At 39.3% G+C, this 25,948-nt stretch overlaps 1 protein-coding gene across 1 annotated transcript in view; it reads left to right on the top strand.

Moving 5' to 3' along the window:
• plcb1l (phospholipase C beta 1-like) overlaps positions 1-25,948 on the top strand; it is a 127,680-nt gene that overhangs the window by 63,709 nt on the left and 38,023 nt on the right. The window contains exons 6-14 of the mRNA XM_008398321.2: positions 3,541-3,594; positions 5,794-5,869; positions 8,513-8,613; positions 9,401-9,567; positions 15,067-15,213; positions 16,238-16,395; positions 19,797-19,879; positions 20,227-20,311; positions 25,411-25,585. Coding sequence (XP_008396543.1) covers positions 3,541-3,594; positions 5,794-5,869; positions 8,513-8,613; positions 9,401-9,567; positions 15,067-15,213; positions 16,238-16,395; positions 19,797-19,879; positions 20,227-20,311; positions 25,411-25,585 — 1,046 coding nt within the window. The remainder of the gene's footprint in view (positions 1-3,540; positions 3,595-5,793; positions 5,870-8,512; positions 8,614-9,400; positions 9,568-15,066; positions 15,214-16,237; positions 16,396-19,796; positions 19,880-20,226; positions 20,312-25,410; positions 25,586-25,948) is intronic.

Here is a 25,948-nt window from a genome sequence, read left to right as displayed (position 1 = left end):
AAAAAAAAAAAAATGATAATAAAAATGCATTTTACACCTTAAAACATTGATTTGATTTTCTTCTCTTAGGTCTTCGTAACAATTTTCTTTTCTGCTTCCTTGTGTGTTTCTTCTCCAAAGGATGCAAAGCTGCGTGAACTGCTGGACGTCAACACACTGGCAGGGAAGTTGGAGAACAGGATGCTGACTGTGGTTAGCGGCACTGACATGGTCAACATCACCTACCTGAACTTCATGGCTTTTCAAGAGGAGATTGCAAAGGTTGCTATTTTTTCAAATCAAACAACTGAAGAAACAGCAAAATTACGAGATACAAATATGCTAACGTGATGTATTGTTGGTTTACTTTCTGCAGGAATGGGCAGAGGAATTATTCAGCCTGGCGTCTAACCTTTTGGCACAGAACATGTCCAGAGAGGCCTGCCTTGAGAAAGCGTACGTCATTTGAACCCGCAAGCATGCCTCAGAGAAAATGTAAAAGCTTGTGTCTCCCAATACAGACATGAAAATTAGGTTTTCTGGTGCCACAAAGATGCCAGACATTTCTAATGCCACTGAAGTTATGAGCTGTGCAGTGGAGAAGAGTAAATGGCATTTACACGGTCTTTACGCTTGCATTTTCATTACTTGCGTAAAATGCGACGTAAAAGTTTTCATATCAATTGAACATTTGCATGTTTTGTTATTTTACAGCCACACATAAAATGTATTGTACAATTCTGAAGTGGAAGGAAAGAGAAACGTCAGTTTCAAAGCAATTTCCAAATAAAAATCTGGAAATTGCGGCATGTATTTGTAGCCGACGCTTTGGCTTAGCGAGGACCACAGAGCTTCTTCTTACCACCTGTTTGCTGTGTCCTCTATATTTCTTGTGGTTAAGAAGAAATTGAACTTCTTAAAGCTTTCTTTCAACAATAGACTTCTTATTGAGTAGCCCTAACCCATTTTGGTTTTGAGTTACTTAATGAAGTTTTCACTTAGTTCATTGTTGAAAAAAATATTTAATTTACATTATTTTTCTATCTCTTGCATCGTCATTATTCTCAGACCTTATCTCAGCCTGACTCTAGATAGGTTTTTTTATGTTAAAACTTCTGAAAGTTATTTATCACATAGTCACCAGAAAGAAAGACGTTAATAAAACACAAGCAACAAATATTGTGGAGCATCTGGGCTTTAGTTTGAAGTTGCAAAGGTAGAAAAATAACCACTTGACCTTGTAAATGTTTGCGCCTCCAGTACGACAGACTCATAATCAGTTATTCCCACACTGACCAATGTTTGCGGATTATTTGTGTCAAACGGCTCACTACATCACGGTTGTCTCCGCGAGACACACTCACGCGTCGACGCTGATTTTTGTGCACGGTGCGAGACTGAGCGATGTTCATGCAAAGTGAACTTAAACATAAATGTGAGACACGGCTTTTAGTGAAATACCCAGAGCTGTGTTTGGTGACATCTCCCTGCTGTCGGATGATTATCAGCGAATGGAAGCCATTAACTGGCACCCCTGAGGAGGCTAATTGACTTATGAGACAATAAAGGTGGCCATCGACCACATAGCATGGAGAGGGTTGAATAAAATTGAAGAGAGCGGCTTTTGCTGTCACGACGGCTGCTCACAGCAGCGGCTGTTGTGCACCGCTTGCTTACAAATCGGGCAATAGTTTTTTACTCCCACTCCTTCAGCATGTGGAGGCTTTATCCCTGAAATGATGTTGATGTTTCTCCGCATGCGGTCGATCCTCTCCAGCTCTCAAGGTTGTGAGAGGTTTTTTTTTGTGTTTTTTTTTTAATAGTGGGAATAAGACATGTTACAAGCAGCAGGAAACTGCAGGATCCAGCAGATTTTTAAATGAGTGTTTCCTTCAATTTCTTTCTTTTATGCTCTGTATAGCACAAAGAGAACGACTTAATCACATCATGAGCGGCGTGTTTTGTTAAATCATAGAAACAACTAGTTTCTTTACTCAGCTTTATTCCGCCATGTGCATCCTCCGCACAGACATGCAGAGAGCAACGAAGAAGAACACAAACCCATTACATATGCTCCTGGCATAACAGTGCCCCTAGTGGGTGGACATGTAATACAAATAAAACAAAGGAGTAACATGTTTGACTATAGGATCACATCCAATGAAAACTGGACAGTCACATGGAAACTTGAACTTTACATATAAATATTTTCCTCCTGTTTTATTTAGTTGTCTCTGTTGTTTCTCCTCCTATGCCAGCCATTTCTAGCTGTTTGGATAAAGTTTATTCTCAGTTGACGTTTTTGTTCCCGTTTTTTTTTTTTTTTTTTTAGAAAAAAATGCATGACAAAACAAGTCTGTCCCTTATTAACCATTAAAGTCATCTGTGACTTTCCCTCAGGCAGCCAGTCTGCCCTAAGAAGTGGACACTATAATGGATATTAATTATTAGCCAGCAGCCACTTAAAGCCCGAGCTGTAATGATAGCTCCTGTTGCAGCTGAGCTATTTATAGCCCAGGTTACTCTGCCCCGCGTGGCTGCTGCCGCTGCACTGCTCTGCACTGCCAACTCTTGAGACTTCCAGGAATTAACCGCGTTTCAAACCTGCAGTGTAAACATAGGCAGACATTCATGGCATGCAAAGTACACTCACTGGGGGCTGTGCTGATAGAAGAGCTTGTATGTGCACACAAACAGTGTTTGTAGAGTATGTGTTTTGACGTGGTTTTTATTTTGTTTGTTTGAATTGCACCGCTTATGGTTACAACATGTTAAATTAGCTCTGTTACATTTGAGCGTATTTTTTTTTCTTTTTGTAGACTTTTGCTATTTTGTTCTTGAAGCATTGCATGTTTAAAAAATTATGGTTTTGGATGCTGTCCAGGTGTAGGGATTTTTTTTTCTCTTTGTGCTCATGATGATGTGTAACCATGGCATCAGGGTATTGTGTTTACAACTGGGAGTAGCTGATTAGCATCTCAAAAGTTCAAATAATACCTGAACTCTGACCCCAAATCCCAGAGGAGCTGAAAAGGATGCAGACAAGAGCAGAAAGAGAAGGAGGAAGATCAAATTGTCACTTCTGTCAATCATGATGGACAAGGATCATAACCTCGACTCCAACATCTCCCTGTCTGGCTTTCGAACCACGCAGCCGGACTAAGATTTAAAGAGGTGGATTAGTAGTGCTTACCAAAAACCCAGGATGTGTTACTGTGGAATATTGTCTCTGATGCCCTGTTAACATGTCATGACAGCCATGATACTGTCATCCAGCAACAGTCTTCAGTCAGAGGTCTCCTCAGATTCAATGCAAGTCTGACTGCTACAATATGAAGGAATTTACCAAATGATACAATGAAGAAGATTCTTTGATCAGATTAGACCCAAATCTAACTGTGTCTGATGGAAAGCTCCACTGCATATCAAACTAAAAACATGCTGTCAAACATTTGGTGACAAAACAAGCACACAGTGAAAGACAACACACCAGTGCAGAAATTTCGCACAGAGAAACTGCTTTTGCAACTGGTTTTGAAACGTGTTCTCTGTCCGTTGCAGATACACTCGACTGAAGCTGCAGCTCAACCCAGAGGGACGAATTCCTGTCAAGAAGTAAGTCTTTCTGACTCATCCTCCTCTCCCCTGGCACCTTTCAGCTCTTTTGATCAGTGCACACTGTAGCTTGCTCTGCCTCTACACTTTACTCTGGGCATTAGTGCACTTCGACATCCACAGCGGATCCACTGTGGATGTCTGCATATATTGGACTATATTATCCCTATACTTTTCCATTGCGATATTTCTTGATATTTTAACGCAACTCATATTATCTTCTAGATTGCATGTTTCACACAACCACAATTTTGGGTGCAGAAAAATAATCTTTTTTGTGTCTGTCCGGTTAGTTTCATTCGTCTGTGACTTTGTCATCAGCTCGTTGAAAAACGAACTCCCTCCATTGCCATTACTCAAGTCGAGCTCTCAGGCAGCAATGGTGAACTTCTGTGATAACCTCCCTCAGAGCCACCATGGAAAAGCGGCGGGTGTCAAAACACAGAGCCAGCGACACACTCCTCACCGTTTAGGGAATTAACCTCCTGGCTGGGGAGGCATGTCTGCTTGAGTAATGTCAGCTTGACAGTGCTCTCCCACTGAGCATACAGCGTGTCCTCATAGATCTGCACAGGCATACGTCAAACAATAAATAAAACACACTATGGGCATATGAAAACATGTCTAAACACTCATGTGCCACCTGTAATGGAGCAGACTTCACTGCGGTAAATCATATTTATTATCTGTGTAAAAGAAACTGAAGGTGAGAACTCAACAGCGTTGATAAAAACTAATTCAGTCACAGATGGCTGATATGTGCTGTTAGAGAGATAAATGAATTAGGAAATTGCATTTTTTTTTTATTATCTCTATTTGTGTGTGATGCTTGTACACTCGTTGTGTTGTGGAAAAATAAAAATATGTCAGTAAAAGTAAAGGTAATTTTATTTATATAGCACATTTTCAGCAACAAGGCAATATAAAGTCTGTAGTGGGTATTTGTAATTTCTATCAATTTTCTAATCATTTATTTCAAATATCTATCATTTGCCCCTAGACCGCTACAGAAAATGTGGCTATATCCCTCCAAGATATAAACTCTACCAGCAGGAGGTCATTTGATCAGGAACATTTCTAAAGAGCTGACTTGCCTAAATGGCTAACTGGTTCCTCAATAATATGACATTGGAGTAATATAATGCTGGATTTGAAAATCTTAATAAAAGAGAACAGAAAGACGCTGCAGCCCCTTTAAAAATGAAAATACATTAGTGGAATTTCTTAATTTTGATCAATTTAATTTACTGGTAAAATTGGAATATTTACCACTTTATCTATCAGAGCCATTCAAGCTGATTGCACTGTATTGCATTTTTATTTATTGGTTTATCACTAGAATGTTTTGACAGCAGCAACAATTATAAAGGAGGAGAAAAGCTAAAATATTCTGAATCTTTATTCATGTTTATGTCAGCTTATCGTAGAATTATTTCTGCATGTTTATTAAGCTGAGATGTGTGTAATTCAAAAGACTTAATATTGAAACAATAATTGATTTATTCTCCTTTTGTATTAAAGACTCATTCAGTGTAGTTACTTATTAGTTAATTTGTCATTGTTGGTGTTACAAGTTGGTCACTGTGCTATTATATCATCAGTAATAAACATTTTAAGTCTTTGTTCACATTTGCTCAGAAATAAAATAGAGAGTTGTTTTTGACAGTAATATATTTATTGTGAAATCTTGAATTGAAATGGCAACAGTCTTCAATCTGGTATATGTGCTAAAGATCTACCAAATACCTTTTGAAGAGCAGCTTGGTGAAATTTCTCTTATGCTTCAAAAACTGAATCAGTAACAAAAATAACAACTTTACTGCAAGGCTACACTCAGGAAAGCTCACAGCTTTTCTTACTCTCCTTCCTCTCATATTCTTCTATGTCTTCTTCTGCATTTTTTATTCAAGTGTTATTTGTGCCCCACTTTTTCCCCTCCAGTTTGCAGACGCTCATTGGAATTTTTTATTTCTCTTTGCTTATTTTTATTTATATTTTTTCTACTCTAGGTTTTTTACTGTGACTTATTCTTGCAGTGGAAGCTCCCCACAGGACAATGGGAGTCTCTCGAAGAATATCCTGAATGAGCATTGGTTGAAAGTGTTGTGATTTGACATGCAGCTGATCAGAGAGGAAGCCTCTCTGATCAGTGACACTTTCTGTTTTTACTCATAAGAGGCTGTTTCTGTCCGCCTGCAGTATCTTCAGGATGTTCTCAGCAGACAGGAAGCGAGTGGAGACAGCACTGGAAAACTGCAACCTCCCTTCTGGCAGAGTAAGACGGCAAAATACATGAGTTTCCTTTTTTTTATGACTGGGTCCACGCATTTCCTCTGTCACACGAATCTACGTCCACGTGTGTTGCTTCTTCTTTATCTCCCCTCCTGCTTGCTTTTAGCCACACGCTCTTTAATCTTCTCCCCCTCATTTATCAGTCTGTCACTATTTAGCCCGTTTTCTCCCGAAAAGGTAACCGATTGTTGCATCGCTCATTTGTTTGGAGTCATACTTTCTTAAACCGATTGTTGTGATGCAACAAACGGACCCAGCGGGAGCAATAAAGACGACAAAAGCTGCTTTCTTTCCACCCGTTTTCAGACTTTGCACGACAAAAGCTGCCCTCTCATGGAAGCCGTCCCACAGCACCAGCACTGCCCTCCGACGGTGCAGCAGCGAGCAGTTTTTGTCCCAGAAAGTGGCAAAATGCTGTTTAATGAAGTTCTGAACACATGCCGAAACATATGGACACAGGAGAGCAGGCAATAAGGCTGTAATAATTGGCTTCTGAATGTAAACTGAAAATAAAAGCACGCACACTCAGACACGCACCCACACACCAAAAGATATACATAATTAGCACAATGAACAGCATCAAGACGGGGAGGGGGTGGGGGGTGTTTTGCTTAGTGCAGGTCTGCTGGGATTTGCTGTTATTCCACAGTGCAAGTAATTACAGCTAAATGGTATCGCTGTTAATCCCTCAAACACACACACCCCCGACAGGCAGAGGTGCGTTCACAACATGGTTCACATCAAGGTCTCCTGAATGACTCAGTGAGTTTTAGCAAGGCTTGACCTCCACCCCCTCTCCCTGTGCATCTTCCCTCCTCTCCCACTCTTTTCTAATACCCTCCGGTTCTGCTCCGGTTCCTGTTGGCACGCCTGCCAGCAGACAGAGCCGAGCACACTCTGTCTTTATCGTACCTGCTCGGCTGCGATAGCTCGGTGAGGTGCCCGCTCTGTGGGTGCAAACTGGAAGCGGTTCTGTTGATGTTTTGAATTCTCAAAGCCGCGACCACGTGGAGATGATCCTCTAAAGAAAACTGAATGGATGAGTAAGAGATCGGCGTTTCCCGCAGACACATCAGGGAGTTGGACACAAGAATTTTATTGAAACGGTACAGTAAGTATCTGGCACGTCCACACAGCATGACTCATATAGAATGTACTCATTAATTTGCTGAGGTATTTAATGATCGGCACACGCAGGATTTATTCTGTTTGAAAGTTTTTCTTCATTACTCGATGGACTTCAAGCAAAAACAAAAACAAAACAGACATTACGTCCATGTACGTCCATGTTCAGACATTTTAATACAGAATTGGAACAAGACTTTTGTTTACATCACAAAACAAACAGAGTATTAAAGAAACTTTTTTTTCATTGACATTGCTTGACTGAGAAGAATTGACCGAAAGGTTCCTACAGCTTGAAATTCCAAGAAAGACAATTTAAGATTTGTTTGTTCTCTTACCAACCCTGGCCTAAAAATCCAACATGGCTGAATTGTATATATAAATTTCAGTATACTTTTCTAACACATTTGTACATAAATGTATTAAAACCCACTGGTTTCCCAACTTGGAACAGGAGTTGCTCCAGTTCCACGACCTGGAATTCTTGAATTTTCTCCACCTCACCTCTCTTTGAGGAGTTTCAGTTTGAAGCAGATATTAGTGTCTTTTAATAACTCATCTATTTCCCTGTTGCCTGTTACTATTAGTACTTCAATGGACCCCTGACTATTCACTGTTTAGTATTCAGGGATTTACCCATTTTTTTCCGGTGAAGCGCAAATTCAAATTATGTTTACAAAGCAGCCAATCCAGGAGCGTCATTCATTTTCCTTGCTGCTGATTGGCTGTGTAAATAATTCACCGAATGTTCAAACATGCTCGCCATTACTACCACTAGACGCTATCTAATGCCAATTGGTTTTTCGACAGTGATAACGGGCAAAACTAAAACCTCTACTACTATCACCAATGTAAACATGTGAACTGGCTGGACTCTACTGGCACTTTTACTGAGTTTGTGTGCTTTAGTCAGATAAGAAAACAGATTAAAACAGAGGCCACAAACACTTCAGGTGGATCAGGAGTAGAAAGAAAATGTGAAAAGCAACTCATGGCTGTTCTTAGTAATCTGTGATGCATGTTTCGTTTCCTAAGGCTCAGAAAACCTGTTTTCTGGTTTTTACGGCATCGTGAATTCTTATAAAATCCAGAGTATTTTAAATAAACATCTGCTGGCCTTTCTATGAAAACTAACCTTCAACGACATTCTTCCCTGGCGATCTCAACCCCAGACTTATGCTATTAGGAAAAACCTGTGTGCTTTGCTTAATTGTTAAAAAGAAAAATCAAAAATACAACTTTTACATCTTGTTTACAAAACAAACAACAATAAACATTACATGTGTAGCTTACCCTCTAAGGACAATTTGGAATGCATCTTTATTTTCTATCGTTTCCAAAACAGCACATTTAAAAGCAAAGCAGTATTTATTTTAAAGTTAGTGGGTCTGAATTTAATGCTAATTGTTTTGCAGGTTTTTTAAAGTAGCCCACCTCCTGCCTGATACATAAAATGTGCATGTCATTCATGTGACCCTGCTGCTGCTGCTGTCGTCTGCAGAATGACTCCGTCCCCCAGGAGGATTTCACTCCAGAGGTTTACAGCATGTTCCTGAGTAACATCTGCACTCGACCAGAGCTGGACAACATCTTCTCTGAAGTGTAAGAACTTTATTGTTTCTAATTCACAGTTGAGGAAAAAAACTTTATCAATCAGTACCGAATGTTTAATTTGTTATCCATGTTTTTGAGATCTTGTTTTTTCTCAGTTACTCTATAAATCCTGTTATATTAAGGATATGTTGCTATTTCTTTACACCCCCCAAAAAAGTTAGCTTAAATAATACATTTTCTGCCAATTATTTATCAGACTTTAAATGGCTTATATCTGCATAAATGATCTTCTAATATTGTATTCCTGCCTTCCTACTCACTTCATTTTAGTAAATGAATATCTCAGAAATTTCTTTTTACCAATATTCATACATTAATAATACATGTGTTTCATTATTTTACTAAATGAAATGCGTACAACCAGTCCAAAGCCGCAGTGTCCGCAGCTTGGAGTGTCCAAGCTGCGGACACTCCAAGCCCGCAGCTTGGAGTGTCCCAAGCTGCGGGCTGTGAATTGACCTCGAGTTAGTCAGAGCATTAGATGAGCCAGTAAACAGTGTCACTTAATCTAGGTTTTTATTACCCTTAAGAGTGAGGGGACAGGAGACAGAAGAAGACAGAAGGAGACGGGGAACACAATGTACTTTCACACTCTTAGATATGAATAACAATTTAATCAAGATAAATGCTATAACTTTGCTATAACTGCTCCTGCCCTTCATGATGTTCCCTTTTGTCCTTTGCTCACATCTCTATTTTTTTTTTATTCTTTTTTTGTTGCATTTTGCCCAAGCACAACTTTTTGTAAAATCTTTTGATGATTTCATGTCCACAGTGGAGCAAAGAGTCGGCCATACCTCACAGTGGAGCAGATGACAGAGTTCATTAACAGCAAGCAGCGAGACCCTCGTCTGAACGAGATCCTCTACCCTCCGCTCAAACCAGAGCAAGTTCAGCTGCTGGTGGACAAATATGAACCCAACATGTCGCTTGCACAGAAAGGTCACACATTTCCTACTTTTAAAAGTCAGTTATTTAGATAATTACTAAATTGCTTTAAAAAGTGCATTTGCTGATTTAAATCTCTTCTTATCTTTTCATGTTGTCCACTGTGTTCAACACCAAAATGTTCTCTATACATACAGTACCTCATAATCACAGGGATACACCCAAGGAAATCCTTATCACCAGAATATTTCACCAGCTCATTAGGTGCCCAAAGTAATCACGGTGAAGGAAATTTCCTGGTGTTGCATACACGAGTGTGAAACAAATCTTTAATAAACCTCGAATCCATCTCTTTGTTTACATGGCTTAAAGCCTGGGGTGGGAGGGTGGGGGGGGTCTACACACCCATCACTCAGCTCAGTGCTTTGCCTTCTTCGTGAGTGCAAAATATATTTTTAACGTCTTTCTGAAAAGATATACATAACTCGTTAGGGTTATACTAACAGGAATTCAACACACGTTGCCATGTCCTCCATTTCTTGAAGTTGTTTTGCCTCCACTGTTTGCCTTATCGATGCACTGGATTCATATTTTTCAAAAAACAAATTTCCTTCTATGGCTATTTTAGTCATGAAGGTAGAACTCCAGGCCATGATATGTATGAGACAATAAATGTGATGCATTTCTTTAACCGATTCATTCAGAGATAAACAAACAAACAAACACTGATTGAAGCTTAATCTTAATCAAAATATATAACAATTAGATACCATCTCCACAAATGTAGGGTACTTGCTTGTGATTATTCGAGAATAAAATAAAATGGGTACACCTGTGTATGGTTAAATCTCACCCTGGTCCCACAAAAAAGCGTGACAGACTCCTGCACCGAACATTTTCAGTGTGAGCATGTGGACCTTCACATCGTTTAACTGTGGGAAGACGGCGTCAATGCACACATGCAATTTCAAATACTTCAGTAAATATCCCCCACAGAATTGAAAACTCTTCTAAAGCTGCTGTATATCACCTGTTTTATTGCACAAATTTTACTAAACAACAGTTTACTATTACGCAGATTTTATGTTCAGGACATTGTCTTCTCAATTTCAGCACATTTATTTTTCCCATTTTTACACACATCAGTACTAGCTGACAATTAAACGTGTTAACTTTACACTCTAGGAGTCACTGGGAATTTTAGAAAATTCTCATTATTGAATGAACAACAAAAAAAGAAATGACTTAACCCTCATTGTTTGGACTTTTTTTATGGTTCCGATGTCAAAACGCTGCTTTCAAATGTCGTTATGTCTTACTACATTTTAGGTGCTGATAAGACAACTTTAGTACTGGAGGCAGGAAACTAGTGGGATGCTTGACGAAACTCTACTAAGCACACATACATCATGAATAAATACATTCAGAAAAAAAATGTCTTATTTCAAAATTACTGAAAAAGACGAGCTTAAGGGGTAAAATGAAAACATCAGGAACTGCAGAATGATTCATGTAGGACCGGATGTGTCTCGAGGAGCCAACATTCATGGACATGCTGTGCTTTCATGTCCTCTGAGGTGTCAGTGGACCAGTCGCTGCCAGAACTGGAGAACATCCCACCCCAGATATCAGGCAACAAGCTCGGATGCATGCCAATTCAAATTTTATCTCTGCTGGAAAGTATGCTGCATAACTGTGCCAAAACGAGGGACTTATTTTACACCATGTTCTGTTTATTGTCGAGCAAATCATTCCTACATTTTATTTATTTATTTATTTATTTATTTATTTATTTATTTATTTATTTATTTATTTATTTATTTTTACATTCACAGAATAATACTGCATATAATTTATTTGTGATGGAGGTTTTTACAGTCGATTTTCCTATTAAGACTCTCAAAACATCATGTTGAATTGGTCATCTTACTCCGTACTGCCTCTTCATTTTATCCTTAATTCATTTCTCAAAGTAGTAATTCTACCGTGTCCTCTCCTATTTACACGGCTTTATTCATTTTTGATCATATTTAAAGAACAAATTATTTAATTTTTTTCCATTGAAAAATGGTGTTTCTGTTTCAGGATGTAAAAAATGCTAATCTGTCCAGAAGAGGCTGTTTAGCTACAAATCTCTCCACCGTCCCAACATTATGTTAATCTGATGTGCATGTTCTCTTTCGGATTTCGCTGAATATAAATTGGCCCTAATTGTCTGAGGCAGAGAATTGGGTGTGATTTTAATAATCTCTCCAGAGTAAAGTACCTACTTTACATTTATTCCAACATAATTGAGCATGGCTGAAACTACAGGAAATCCTTTTTTTTTTTTTTTTTTTAAACTATACTTGAATTTGTAGCTTCATTGCCCAGCTAGTGACTCTGATCGCGGCGATCCGCTCTTGTGTGCTCATCCTGTCCTGGACTCTCTGGAAGCGTGCCCTTCCCCTTCCTCGTGACAGATTTCCTCTTGTGAAGTATTTATCTAGCCGGAGGAAGTGCTGCCATCTGCTCTGCAGACGCGTCCAGAACTCCACATGTTACCTTCACATTCACTTTCATGGACTCGTCCACATGGTTTTATCGCTCTTAAGGTCATTTCCATTTTTAAAACTGTTCATTCAGTGATATATATATATATCACTGAATGAACAGTTTTAAAAATGGAAATGACCTTAAGAGCGATAAAACCATGTGGACGAGTCCATGAAAGTGAATGTGAAGGTAACATGTGGAGTTCTGGACGCGTCTGCAGAGCAGATGGCAGCACTTCCTCCGGCTAGATAAATACTTCACAAGAGGAAATCTGTCACGAGGAAGGGGAAGGGCACGCTTCCAGAGAGTCCAGGACAGGATGAGCACACAAGAGCGGATCGCCGCGATCAGAGTCACTAGCTGGGCAATGAAGCTACAAATTCAAGTATAGTTTAAAAAAAAAAAAAAAAAAAGGATTTCCTGTAGTTTCAGCCATGCTCAATTATGTTGGAATAAATGTAAAGTAGGTACTTTACTCTGGAGAGATTATTNTTGATATATATATATATATATATATATATATATATATATGTGCGTGTGTCATAACTTTAACAAATTAAATTAATTTGTTAAAGTTAATTTAATCCTAATATAGCTTTAAATCCTATATTAGGATTTAAAGCTAATATAGTGCCTTGTAAAAGTGTTCACAACCTGTTGACTCTTTCAAATTTTGCATGTTTTAACTATAAATTGCAATACATTTTACATGGGTTTTATTTAAAACGGCAACATAAAGTAGTGCGTTATTAAGAAGTGGAAAGGAAATTATGCATGACTTTCTATATTTCATTTAACAAACAAAAAGTCCAGCATACATATGTGTTCAGCCCCTGGATATGCTAATATCCAGTACGGTTCAACGACTACTGGAGCAGAATTTAGCTTTAAGTGAAGGAACAGACCAGGAAATGAGTTTAAACTGTTGGACAAAAGATGTTGATAACGTATAAAACACAAAATATCGAATTACTTAAGCAATACAGAAAAAAACAAAACAATCATACCCAAGTGATCTGGTTTACAGAAGATGAAGTCATTCTAGTCTCCATCCATATTTACCTCCATCCATCTTCCCATCAACTCTGACCAGTTTCACTGTCACTGCTGACAAAAAGCACAACTTAATATGTTGGTACACATTAACATTTCCTATTTAGGTAAAAAGTTCAGTTTTGATCTCATTTTGACCAAAAACTGCTCTTCCCCACCTGAGATGTGGAAATTTGCAGCTGCTTCCCATTTTCAGGGAACGGACCGAACAGTTCTCATATTCGAAGCTTGTATATTGTTTTATAACTTAACCCCGTTTAAACATTTTTCCAGATTTATCACTGTGCTGTCTGGTGTTTTCCCTAGTCAAAGGACGCACCCTCCACTTTTCACCGCTTTATTTGTACTGCCATTATCCTGGGATGACTTATGTTTGCAAGAGATTGTATAAAGATGTGTACGCTCATTGCAGATGATCTAAAACTAATGAATATGCATTTGAATTTTGCATCCTTCATTCAGCTTTTCAGTTCTCTCATTATTTTGTACTTCTTCAGTTTATGCTGACTTTAATGCTACGATCAGAATGCTGAATATAATATGAAGAGACTCTTAAAGTATTATCCATTCACAGAGCATCACTGGCCCGTTGTCACATTTTCAGATGTTGAAAGATGAGTGTTTCAAGTCATTATTTCAGTCTAATAGCAGTATCCCTGTCCACCCGGGTGTAGTTTCACCTTTAAGTCTCACCTTTGCTGTAACCCCAGTAGAGTCTCACTCTACTACAGACGTGATCCCAGCTAAGTTAACATATTTTTCCACCCTGTGGTCCACAAATGTCCTGAGAGCTGAGGAAACCCTTTGACTGGGACTGTCGGTGTGACGCAGGTCAGACCTTAGTCATGCACAGAGACATCCCGGCAGTCGACAGAGGAGTGATACACCCAGTGCAACCGAACTCAGATGTCACGCACAGCAGCCAGCGTTAATTAGCTCAGCAACTCTGCAGAGGGTGGTACCGCATTAATTAGCATAAAGTGGCCGGAGGGACCTGCTGCACCCATCCAACTCGCACTTTACTTAGCATATTTGGAATAACGTTATGGGAGAGCGAGTGTGTAGGTGGAGTAGGCATGTTCGCCACAGCGGTCGCTTTGAATTCGGCATTGAATCAGTACAGGTTCTGTGTGTGGAGTTTGTGGTCATGTAGCTGCAGATCACAGTCTTTCCAGTGGATGACAACAGCTGGTTTTCACTTAATCTCAGATTCGCTTTTATGTGCTTCCTTCAGCTCAATGAAGAATCGTGTCGTCGACAGTGACTCAAAGCAAAGAAAGAACAGAGTCAGGGGGGAGCTTCTCTGTGACAGATCTTTGTGTTACCTACAACCTGTAACAATGTTTGTTTAAGTCAGTGGAGCCTGAAATACAGAAAGATACCTTTGTGCTCTGATCTACGGCTAGAAAAAGAGGCCATTTCACACATTTGAGCGGGCGATCGTTCTCCTAATTCAGAATAACACCCGCTCAAAGTCCAAAGAAGTTGACGTAAAATGCATGAGTTGGGCGTTTTGAGTAACTTGTCTAAGAATAGATGCATTGCCTTGCAAAATCACTCATACTACTTGATTTTCTTCTTTTTTAAATGCTTTTATTGCAATATATTTTATGACAATTGAGAATTAAAAAGCTAATTAAATTTGGTTGTCAGAGTGATGAGATTTACAATCTCCCTTTGCGTGTCAGTGCGTCGTACAACCATTTTCATGTCTCACTATAGATTTAGTCCACTTGACCTGAATTAGGTCATGTGACGTTTGTGGTGGTTATGGGACAAATTTATAAAAATTCAAAGAGTGTAAATTCTTTTCCAAATTCATCAAATATATTATAATCTAAATCACTTTCTAAAATTTTACGTATACAGTTTATACTCCGGGATCTCTGACGTTATTTAGACGAAAGAGAGAAAATGATTGAAATATATCACCCTGACTACTTCCAATGTATTGTTCTCATGCAGGTCAGATCTCGATGGAAGGCTTTGCCCGGTATCTGAACGGGGAAGAGAACAGCATCATTCCCCCAGAGAAGCTGGACCAGAGTGAAGACATGACCTTTCCACTCTCTCACTATTTCATCAACTCCTCACACAACACATACCTCACAGGTACGTGCACGGAGACGCGAGTCAGAGAGCAAGACGCTCAGTCGGCCTAATTGCAACAGGTGCATCCTTTATTCTTCTCCACAAATGAGCGGATCAGTCATGCATTGAGAAGCAAAATTAAAGTGCCGCGAGCAAGAACATTCAACTTTATACCTCGCAGGTCAGTCAATCAAATCTGGTGGTGCAGCTAAAGCCTTCCTTTCCCGTGTTACCACTCAAGAGGTTATCCAATCAAGTCATAGCCCGAGACTCCTTTCATTGTCATTCATGAGTTAAATATTTCTGCCGACTGGTAGTCACAGTAGCTGCTTCTTGGCAGCGTGCCACGGGAGGCGTTTGCGATACAGGGGGGGGGCATTTTCTCCTCAATGGATATTAGAATTCATCTATTCAAATCTATTCTGAGAGGAAACCGAAGTGCATTGAATCTTTCAAGTGAATCAGACCTCTCGAGCAGTGGAAAAAAAAAAAAATGGAATTGCTGTAATGCCCCAACCCCATAGGCTACGAAATAGAGAAATGAGAAAAACAAACAAGGGCTGTTTGGCTTTCTTCTAACGAACACAGCTTCCTTTACTTCTTTTCAAACAAGTTTTGCTGTTTTTAAGTGGGGAGCATGGAGGTGCACCTTTAAAGGGCAGGTTTGTGTCATTGCTGCAGAGGCATCTTAATCATGTGTTTGATAGTGACTAATGCAATAACGTTTTGGTAAAACCTCCCTTGCTGGTTTTAAAAGGATATTAACCAAAAAGAAAAAATAAAACAATTGAGGAAAAAGACCTTCTGGAAAAGATCAGCATAACGAAGTGAGAGCCTCTCGCTTTCACATAGCTGCTTTTAATGTTGCAAGAAAGCAAAGCGCTAATGCAAAGTGATAATTGCTTCACTAATGGCGACATGTTAAATAGATTTGCCTGCATTAGACACTTCTACTGTTTTTGTTTTTTTCTGTTTTTTTACCTCTTGCCAGGAACTGAAAGGATTAATGAGCCGGTGTGTGTGTGTGTTTGTGTGTGTTGTGCAGCGGGCCAGCTCGCAGGAAACTCTTCGGTTGAGATGTACAAACAGGTCCTCCTGTCTGGGTGCCGCTGTATTGAACTGGATTGCTGGAAAGGACGCACCACAGAGGAAGAGCCTGTCATCACTCATGGGTTTACAATGACAACTGAAATCTCTTTTAAGGTACGGACGAAAAAAGAAAAAGAAAAAGCTGAAACCTTTAATGCAGGGGTAGGAGCAGAAGATGATTTTGAAATGTGTTCCTGTCAGTGCAGTTTGGGTTACCTAAATGCTTTTTTACTAGAAGATGCTCTGTGTTTAAGTTGACAATACCTGGAATCAGAGTCACCACCTGGATTTAACTAAGAAAATAGGAACAAGCATCGTTACCAATTTATTTCACCCCAACCAATCTAATGATTGCTGAAAGGCAAATTCGGTGATCGTCCAATGAAACATTAGATTGTGACCTTTTTTTGGTGGCAAGCACAACAAGGCTGGCATCCGCCACTGTATATCATTATGAATTTTTGCACCCTTATCCTGTCTCATACCTTTATCCAGTGAGATTGTTTCTGTGCTTAAACAATAGCTTTATCTAATGAGAACTGGTCAAAATCCTATATTAACTTTCTTGTTCGTCAAATTGACTGTAACTGATGGCTGGTGTTATGAAGCCCCAAAAATAGCTATATGGTTAAATCAGTATAACTTAGTTATTGTAGTATTTTCTATCCAACAAATTAGTTTTCTGTCAATCTATACAGGAAAAATATTCTTATGATATTTGAAAAAAAATATAAAAGAAGAGTTAAACTTTTTTTATCATGGCCTCATTTTAACACGGAGAAACCTTTTAGAGCTCCTCCATCCTCAGCTTGTACTTCAGGACACTACTGTGCTGCATTATCAATTACTGCAATGCCATTGAGATCAATTATTGAGATTTGAAAATGTAAGTTGTGTCCAATTTTATATTTGCCAAAGGACTGCAAATGTGTTGAGTTGCATTGGTCTGATCCGAATTGCTTTGTGAAACATATTCATAAAGTGAATTTTTTTATTTTATTTTGTGGTCTCTGCTGTGAAAAACGTTTGCTTTTCGTGTTTTGTGCTGAAAAGCATTAAATGAGCTTTGCTAGAAAAGGGCAACAGCAACACAGGCAGGCCATTTTATCATTCCTTATTAATGCTATCTTCACAGAAGTTCAAGCAAACTTTGCCTTCTGCACTAATGGGCCTCCTAAGAAGTTGTATGATTCATGTTCTTTTGAGACTTAAGCCCCCTTGCTGTGCTTTTCACTACAGACTCATGTATGTTTCTAAACACGGCTTGAGGCCCTAAAAATTACTTATTTCATGCACAGTCTTTTAATGATTAATTATTATAAACTGAAGAACAAAGAAAACACCTTTTTAAATTTGTAAAATGACTCTACTGATATACCATTGGTGAGTTTTATGTCTACCTCACAATCATATGTTACAAAGTGCACAGAGAAAGTACACACACAGAGTGATAAGAAAAACATCAAAATCAACTGAACTAAAAGAGTAAAATAGTCCAAACTTCATCCTTACTGCTGCACCTCATCAGTTTTTCCATCATTTTAGGATCAGTATGTTCAGCTCCTGTTATTTGGCGTTATTTCTTTAAACAAAAAAATCCTGCATTGTTAATTAAATTAACATGAACTTTTATAGGAACTGACTTGACTTTCTGAGAAAGCGGACTGAAAGTAAGCTGTGGAAAGAGTAAATAAATATCAATTTGCTGACTGGTCACTATGAGCTGATCAGTTCAAGGTTCTGCAGCTTTCAAATCCCTTTTTACTTATTCTGAAAAATGAAACATTTGTGTCAACGACGCTTCTGAATGACACTAAACTGTTAAATCAGAGCATTTTATGAACCTTCTTTCCTTCTAGCAGCAGGCTGCTCTTCCTCCTTGTCATCATCATCTGTAAATGCAATCTCAAGGCTTCTCTTTGACCATCTGACAGATGTATGCGGCATCAAACCGCAGTCTTAAAAACACACCACTTCCTCTGGTCTCCAAGCAACAAGTACCAAACTCGAACACAATTTGTCCGTGCATGTCTTTCTTTCCACCTCAAGCACTACTCCTGCTGCGAATGCGGCGCTGCACAGTTTGTGTGAGTAGAGGATTACTGGAAATACAAATGACAGTTGAATTTATTAATAAAAAAAACTGTTAAATCCAGTGTTCATTTATTAAAAATGTTATTGACCCACCTCCCTAAACAAATACACGGTTTTAATCGTTATGTGACATATTCAACAGTTAATTAATTGGAAGAAGGACGAAGGTGGACTTTAACTAGGCCACCTCAAAAGTCTTTTTGTATTTATTCAAGTTAACTTCATCCAATAGTAAAAATAATTTGATAATGTGAAGCTTTTAGGTGCAACAAAAAAATCGGATTAAATCTCTAACACAGTAAATACTTTCTCACAGTACTGTACATTTTAAGAATCTGTAAACATTTTTTGTGATGTCTAGTTGTATTATTTGAATATCTTTAAATATAGATTTAAGTAAATACGTTCTGTTAGACATAATACACAGTAATAAAACACATTTTATGATTTGTGGAAGTGTAAATTCTGAACACTCATTTGTAAAAACATTTTTTCTTTTCTTTTGCAACATCCATGAAGTCTTATTTTTAGTTTAGTTGTCTGAATCTGAAAATGTAAAATACTCCTAACTCCAAATATACCAACTATGTGACCAAAACACATTTAAATTGGAAAATGCAGTAAATCCATAACTTAACGTTATTTTTAAGAAATTGTATTATACCATTTGGCTGCATACAGCTGGTATTGAAAGACTGACAGCATCAACAAACACTATAAGGGTCAAGAGTAGACAAAGAAAGGCAGAGTTGGATTTAAAAATATGAAGAAAAACAAAAAGTGGGACATGCATGCTGCAAATTGCATGAGACACAGATGCACTGAATCATCCTAAAGAGAAGAGCCAGGGAGCAATTTATCAAGGTCTTAAGAGGGGGAGAGCACAATAAGGAACAATTCTTCAAAGGAGAAAAAATATAGCTTTAAACTCTTAAGAATTGATAGATGTCAAGAGAAAAAAAATAAATGGGTGAATTGATTGATACTGGAAATTCAAATCTAATTTGACTAAGAGAAGGAGCCTAATGGAATTAAAGAGGAATGCAAAAAGAGGGGAGCTGAGAAAGATGGAGGAGAGCTAAAGATAAAGAAGGCTGCTGATTTTATTGAAAGACATGGTGCAAATGGAAATGAAGGCATTAGCTTAACTGACACTGTTGTTAACAACGGTGTAATTGATCGGTGGTTCAGAAGTCTGATTCCAGACCTGGTTCCTCTGAATGTGACAGAACCTCATCAGTCATATAAAACAGACATTAATGATTGGGAAATCAATTAAAATTATTTTATTGATACTGATTCCCTTTTACTGTATTGACTGTACTGTATTTACTGTACTGTCAAGAATGCTTTAAAATAAAGTCACATGTAAACCTGGGTAAATTGACACACTGCTGTTTTTATTCCTCTTTTGTGTTCAGGAAGTGATCGAGGCGATTGCAGAGTGTGCCTTCAAGACCTCGCCGTTTCCTGTCATCCTGTCTTTCGAGAACCACGTGGACTCGTAAGTCGGCGATCTGCTTCGAGTCGGCACCTACCAGTTTTGACCTTTTTGATGAGCGCAGAGCATTTGCCAGCTGTCAGTTACGGGGATGAGGAGAATGTTTTGATTGGTTGCTCTATCTTTAATATCTCCTAAGGGATGTCAGGGAAGAAACATACATATTCAGTGTATTGACATTTAGCAGAGAAATCATGATTGTTTCTCTGTGCTTGTGTGTGTGTGTGTGTGTGCGCGTGTGTGTGCGTGTGTGCGTGCGTGCGTGCGTGCGTGCGTGTGTGTGTGTGTGTGTGCGCGTGTGTGTGTGTGTGTGCGTGTGCGTGCGTGTGCGTGTGTGGGATGAATCCCAGGCCAAAGCAGCAGGCGAAGATGGCAGAGTACTGCCGGTCAATATTTGGAGACGCATTACTGATGGAACCACTGGAGAAATATCCTGTGAGTACACAGGATGCTCGAACACACTCTACATGTGCACATTCTCACTCTGACATTCACACTTTCGGCAGCTCCTTCTCTTCTTAACACGCACCCCGATACATAAAACATGGCATGCAGTGAAGTGTTCAGAAGGTATTAACCCACGGAAGAGTGCACTCAGGAGCCAGAGGAGTGTCTGCATGTGGTTCTTAGAAGGTGGCATTTTGAGGTGAAAAGTAAGAGCTGACTGTTTTCAACTCAAAGTAACTGAAGGAAAACATGGAAATGGTAATCGAATGCATCCCTGCTAGAGTGATTTTCAACTCCTTCAAACAGTTATTCCAAGTATTACATGTATTCAAGCCAATATGAGTATTATTGTGAAAGGAACTCAAGCAACATGTGTTTACATGTAGACCGATCTATTTAAGCAGAAATATAGAAATTACTGCAAATTCTCATAGCCTCTCCAGAACGTCTGTCTCTTTCGCTCGCACACACCAGCGACTGTTTACATGCCACAGACGCCAACTTCAGATGACTCATCGCAGAATCACTCCTATTCGACTGCATCACCTCTGTGCCATCACTGAGACTGGAAATGACGGGCGTTTAAGATTAAATGAAAGTGTTTTATGCTGTAATCACAACATGGCTTTCCTTGGCAGCCCTTTATCAGCCTTCCCTCTGTTGCCATGGCTACTGGAGAAAAGCTTGCATTGTCCCTTTGTGGCCAAATGCTCAAACCTCCCTCCAGTACCCCCTCCACCCAAAAGACGTCTTTGTGTGTGATGACGCAGGCATCCCGCGCGAGGCAAATATAGACACTTGTCGTACAAACTCTCACACGCACACACTCTCCGAACTTGAAAACACACACATGCAGCACACACACTTTAGCACAGAAGTTATTCCCCTCACATTTTTCAGCGGTGAAATTGCTGTCCCTGTTGGTATAACACCGCGGAGGAGCGAAAGTTCCCACCACTCTGAGGCAGCATTATCTCACACACGCAGGGAGTTCCACCAGTCCTGCCGCCTGCCAAAGACACATCCATCTGAGAATTACAGCCCTCTGACAGGGTTTGACATTGAAGTATTATCAGGGAGAAGCCTTTTGAATAGAGTGGTGGAGGAGGGAAAGTGAAGGGGAGGGAGAAAACGAGAGGCACACCGAAGGCGGAGCCGGAGGAACAGAGAGCGAACGTACCTTTGAAGAATGAGATTTTTTTTACCACTGAGTTTGTAATAACTGGGAAAGGTGAGAGCAATGACAACCACTCCCCTCTGGCATGAGGCAGCCATGTATACAGCATATCGAATAGAGTATCAGCTCTGTGAGTCCGTAGGCGCACTGTCAGATAGGGTAATGTAGCTAGATTGGTTCCAGCTCAACCAAGGGTGAGGATAAAGAGGATTAAGATTTCGTAGAACTGAAGTTCCTCCTTCATCTCCTCTTTGCAAAGATCTTTTTCACTACATTTACAGATGCAGACTAGTTTGTTGGTTTCCTTCCACGATGAACAAAAGCAGGAGACAAAAAAAAGCACAATTATCTCTGTACTGCTGAAAACTTAAAGCTGATTTGTACCCTTTGTGGATTATTCAGTATTTAACACAAATAAAACTTCGCTTTAGATTTACATTTTCCATCCATTTTCTTCTGGGTGTTGTTAAAACCAGTTAGGGTCAGACTTCCATGGTCTTCCTCCATGGAGCCATTAGTGGTGTGGTTTTTCTATCTTCCGCACTATCCATGTAATCATTCTGGGTCGCATTTCCTCTTCGGTCCACTCTAGGAGATTGGCTGTAGCTCCATGAATCTTAAAGATTTTAATTATATTAGCCGCTATGGCCACACGAACATGAAGTTACTTGGAGAGCAGCTTCATGCTCAAACAGCTCTCAGCTTTGCCTTCTCTTATCCATGTTCAGTGTGGCGTAAACTACCCAGCAGCTTGTTAAGTCCTTTGAAACTCTGAATTAGAACATGTGACACAATGTCAAAAAATAGTATTTAGCATATTTTTAAAACAAGCAATCTCATTTTACAGTGTTTTTTAGTAGATGCATCTAACATATCAAAGGCTTTTAGATACCCATGAGAAAATTATTTACATTTGAATCACTTTTCAGAAGAAATTCTGCATCTTTTCAATGAACTCCAACAAATTCATCACTGCCTATTAGTTTTATTTATTAATTTTTTTACATTTATTAATTTTTTACACTGAAGCTATAAGCAGTCTGCTCAGTAAACAACAATGGTGCTTCATTAAGTTAGCTACAATACTCGTGAAGGTCGTGTAGTGCAGATATCTTCGTCACAATAACCGAAAAATATACCTCGTTGTTTTAGAAATGAAAGTGTTTGTCTTGAAGTTCTTTTCAATCCTGTTGATGGAAGCAGCCGACAAACCAGAATTGGCAAGCAGCGATGCACTCAGGCAGAAAGCAGACAGGACTGAGGATAATACGTGGAAGCGAGTGCAGACAGAAGACTGCAAAACAATATTCCACCCACCGAAGAGGAAGACGACGCAGCTTCAAGCTGAAATGTCAGCTCTCCATCACTGCCACTGGTCTGACTCGCCACACTGTATATCACCTGGCTTTTGATTGAATTATTTGTTTTCCTGCAAAGTCTAACAACATAAAGGTAGAATCTGACATTAGTTTTGTTATATGAGTTAAAGGGGAACTTGTTTTTCAGTATAAAGGTTATGTCAGAAAAATGAAATTAAGGTTAAACTCCGGGTGAAAAATCAATATAAGCGACTATTGTTACAAGTTTAATTTTATTTTTGTGATCCGGGTCAAAAAGTAACCTGTTAATTATATAGAGCCATTAATTACATAGAGAGAGAGAGATTTTAAATTCAAAATTCAGTTTCTCAGAAAATCTGAATACAACAGAAGGCACATTTTAAAAAGCCTTTAAATACAGAACAAATATGTCACATAGTCTTCACAATCAAGAGGAAGAATGGCACCTTAAGAGTTTTTCTGCTGACAGTCTGTAACGCTCTCCACTAAGATTGCAAGCCTCAAAAGGGATTTGCTGGTTGTTCAGTTAAGGATGTATCCGAGTACGTCAATTGAATGTTGACATAGGGTTAAAAAACATGGTCCAAAAGCTTCAGAGATAATAACATCATTGGGAGAATCATAAACCAAATCCCTTTCAAGAGCTTGAAGGGGATTCATGATGCATGGACTGCTGCTGGAGTCGCTGCTGAAGGAGTTACCAAACACAGACTGTCGCATCCACTCTGTTAAATCACTTAGAGACAGCATTAGAAATGTCTTTTCCGGGCTGAAGAGAAAAACAACTGGACTCTGGATGAGTGGTCCAAAGTTCTTCTTTACAATAAATTGTTCTCTTAATTTGGAAATCAAGGTCCAAATTAAGTGGAGAAGAGCGGAGGGGCCCAGAATTCACTTTGCTTGAAGGTCCAGTGCGATGGATGAGTGGTCATCCATCGCACTGGACCTCGGTGATGATTTGTGGCGACATGTCGTCTGCTGATGTGGGTCCGCTGTGTTCGGCATTCAACCAGGAAAAGCTGATGAGCTTTATGAAAATGCTGATTTCATTTTTTGAGCAAGACCTGCCAGCTGCCCACACTGCCAAAGGTACCATAAACCGGTTTGATGAGAATGGTATCACTCTGCTTGACTGGCCAACAAACTCTCCTGAACTAAATCCCACAAAGAAAGGGGTTTTCTCGAGAGGAAGATGTGCAAACAATGCAGACAAGCTTAAAGCTCCTATCAAAGCAACCTGAGTTTCTTTAACCCGTCAGCAGAGCCAGATCCTGACCGTCTCCACGCCACACTGCAATGACCCAGTCATTCATGCAAAAGGAAACCCACCCATGATTTCACTCGATTGCCATTTCCATCCTAAAAATCCTTCTTTATTTGTCCAAAGTAAGAATTTGGGTTTTAAATGTTCTGTAATTTAAATCACTTTGTCTTACAATTGGCAAACAAATCTATATAATGAGAGTCCCTTTTTTAACTGGCTTATGTAAATTGCTACCTGCAGAGTCTGCAACCACAGAAGTTCAAACCTGTGCATAAGTATTGATTCCAATTTTTCAGCCAGGAAAACAGTAACCTAGAGCAGCAAAACCAAATATTTCTTTTATTTGATCCTTCACAGTGTAAATACAGCATTTTTCATAACTGTGGCCACGATTATTCATGGCATGTTGTGACAGGTGAAAGCTAGTAGGCAACGGTCTCTCAAGAGATGCAGCTTATGACGTTTTAAAGCAAAAAGTGTCTGGTATTTGGAGAGAACCGTCCAGTAGAGCGCACAAATAACTGTTTAGGGATTCTAGAGAAAGCTGACCTGATTACAGCTGAGCTCTACTTCAATAAAGTTATATTTTTTTTGTATGTTTTTATTGCATCTGCTTGGAGTCAAGATTTAATGCATCTTCCAGTGGTGTGAGTAGAACCATTTGAAGCCGATGCAAACAGGATGTTTAATCGTTTTAGCATCATTTCCCTTCAACAACAGCAGAGAGGTATCGAGTAGAAAGTAGGTTATTAGGCTGTTAAATCTTGTCTTAATATGCTGCGTGAATCACCAAACTCCCCTTTCTTGTAAACATTCAGAAAGACTGAGGAAACAAGAATATCTTCATGACTGATAAGTTGTTAACACTGTAGCTGTGCATGTGTACATGTACTCATCATTACTGCAAACTTCTTTCTCTTTTTTTTTTTTTAAAGAAATTAATTATTGATAAGACTAAACACAGTGATCCTAAAGCAGTGCATCCCATTAATAATTCAAAACTCTGCCGACTTCAGGCTCGCTCTCTTATGAGTTTGGGTTTAATGCTCAGTTTCCTCCCAAGACGCTGATTGAGGTGTTGATCTGTAATGATCAACACAGCTTCTTAGGATCTCCAGAGAACTTTTTTTTCTTCTCACTAACATGAATTTACATTTTTGAACAACCTCAAATAAGACATCATAAGTGATTTTTGCACTTTGTTTACGTTTCGGTTTTTCACTTCAATTTTTAGGCATTCTGAACTGAAACACACTCCCCCGTTTTCACAGTCATCTCTCTGTCTCTTCGTCTCCGCTCCTTTCAGCTTGACGCTGCAGTCCCACTTCCCAGCCCCATGGAGCTGATGGGGAAGATCCTGGTGAAGAATAAGAAGAAACATCAGAAAACCGAAGGAAGCACCAAGAAAAAGCTCTCTGAACAGGTTTCCAACACTTACAGTGATTCCTCCAGCGTATGTGAGCCGTCCTCCCCCAGCGCAGGTACGGCACACCTGATACCGCACACAAGCTTTCAGATATCACCAAAAAAAAATTCTTAGCAAGAGACACCGTCGCATATGTTTTATGATGTAAAATGTAACCATCTGGCTCAAAATGTGCTGTGGACCAAAACTTCTTTGGTGCTCAGAGACTGAAGCAGCGAAGCAAAACCCTACTGTTGTTCTGCATTTTATCATTTTTATGGCTCTTTCCATCAGTCCAGAATATTATTGGCTGCTGCACACACCTTCTGGGGCTCCTTAAACACTAGCCAGTGGCAGCCATCAACTTGTCAATGTGTGTGTTGGTGTGTGCATGTGTGTGTGTGTGTGTGTGTGTGTGTGTGTGTGTGTGTGTGTGTGT

This window comes from Poecilia reticulata, linkage group LG21, assembly GCF_000633615.1.
Source record: "Poecilia reticulata strain Guanapo linkage group LG21, Guppy_female_1.0+MT, whole genome shotgun sequence".
Taxonomy (NCBI): Eukaryota; Metazoa; Chordata; class Actinopteri; order Cyprinodontiformes; family Poeciliidae; genus Poecilia; species Poecilia reticulata.
The sequence above is the reverse complement of the archived record's forward strand: the minus strand, read 5'-3'. Positions and strand labels throughout refer to the sequence as shown.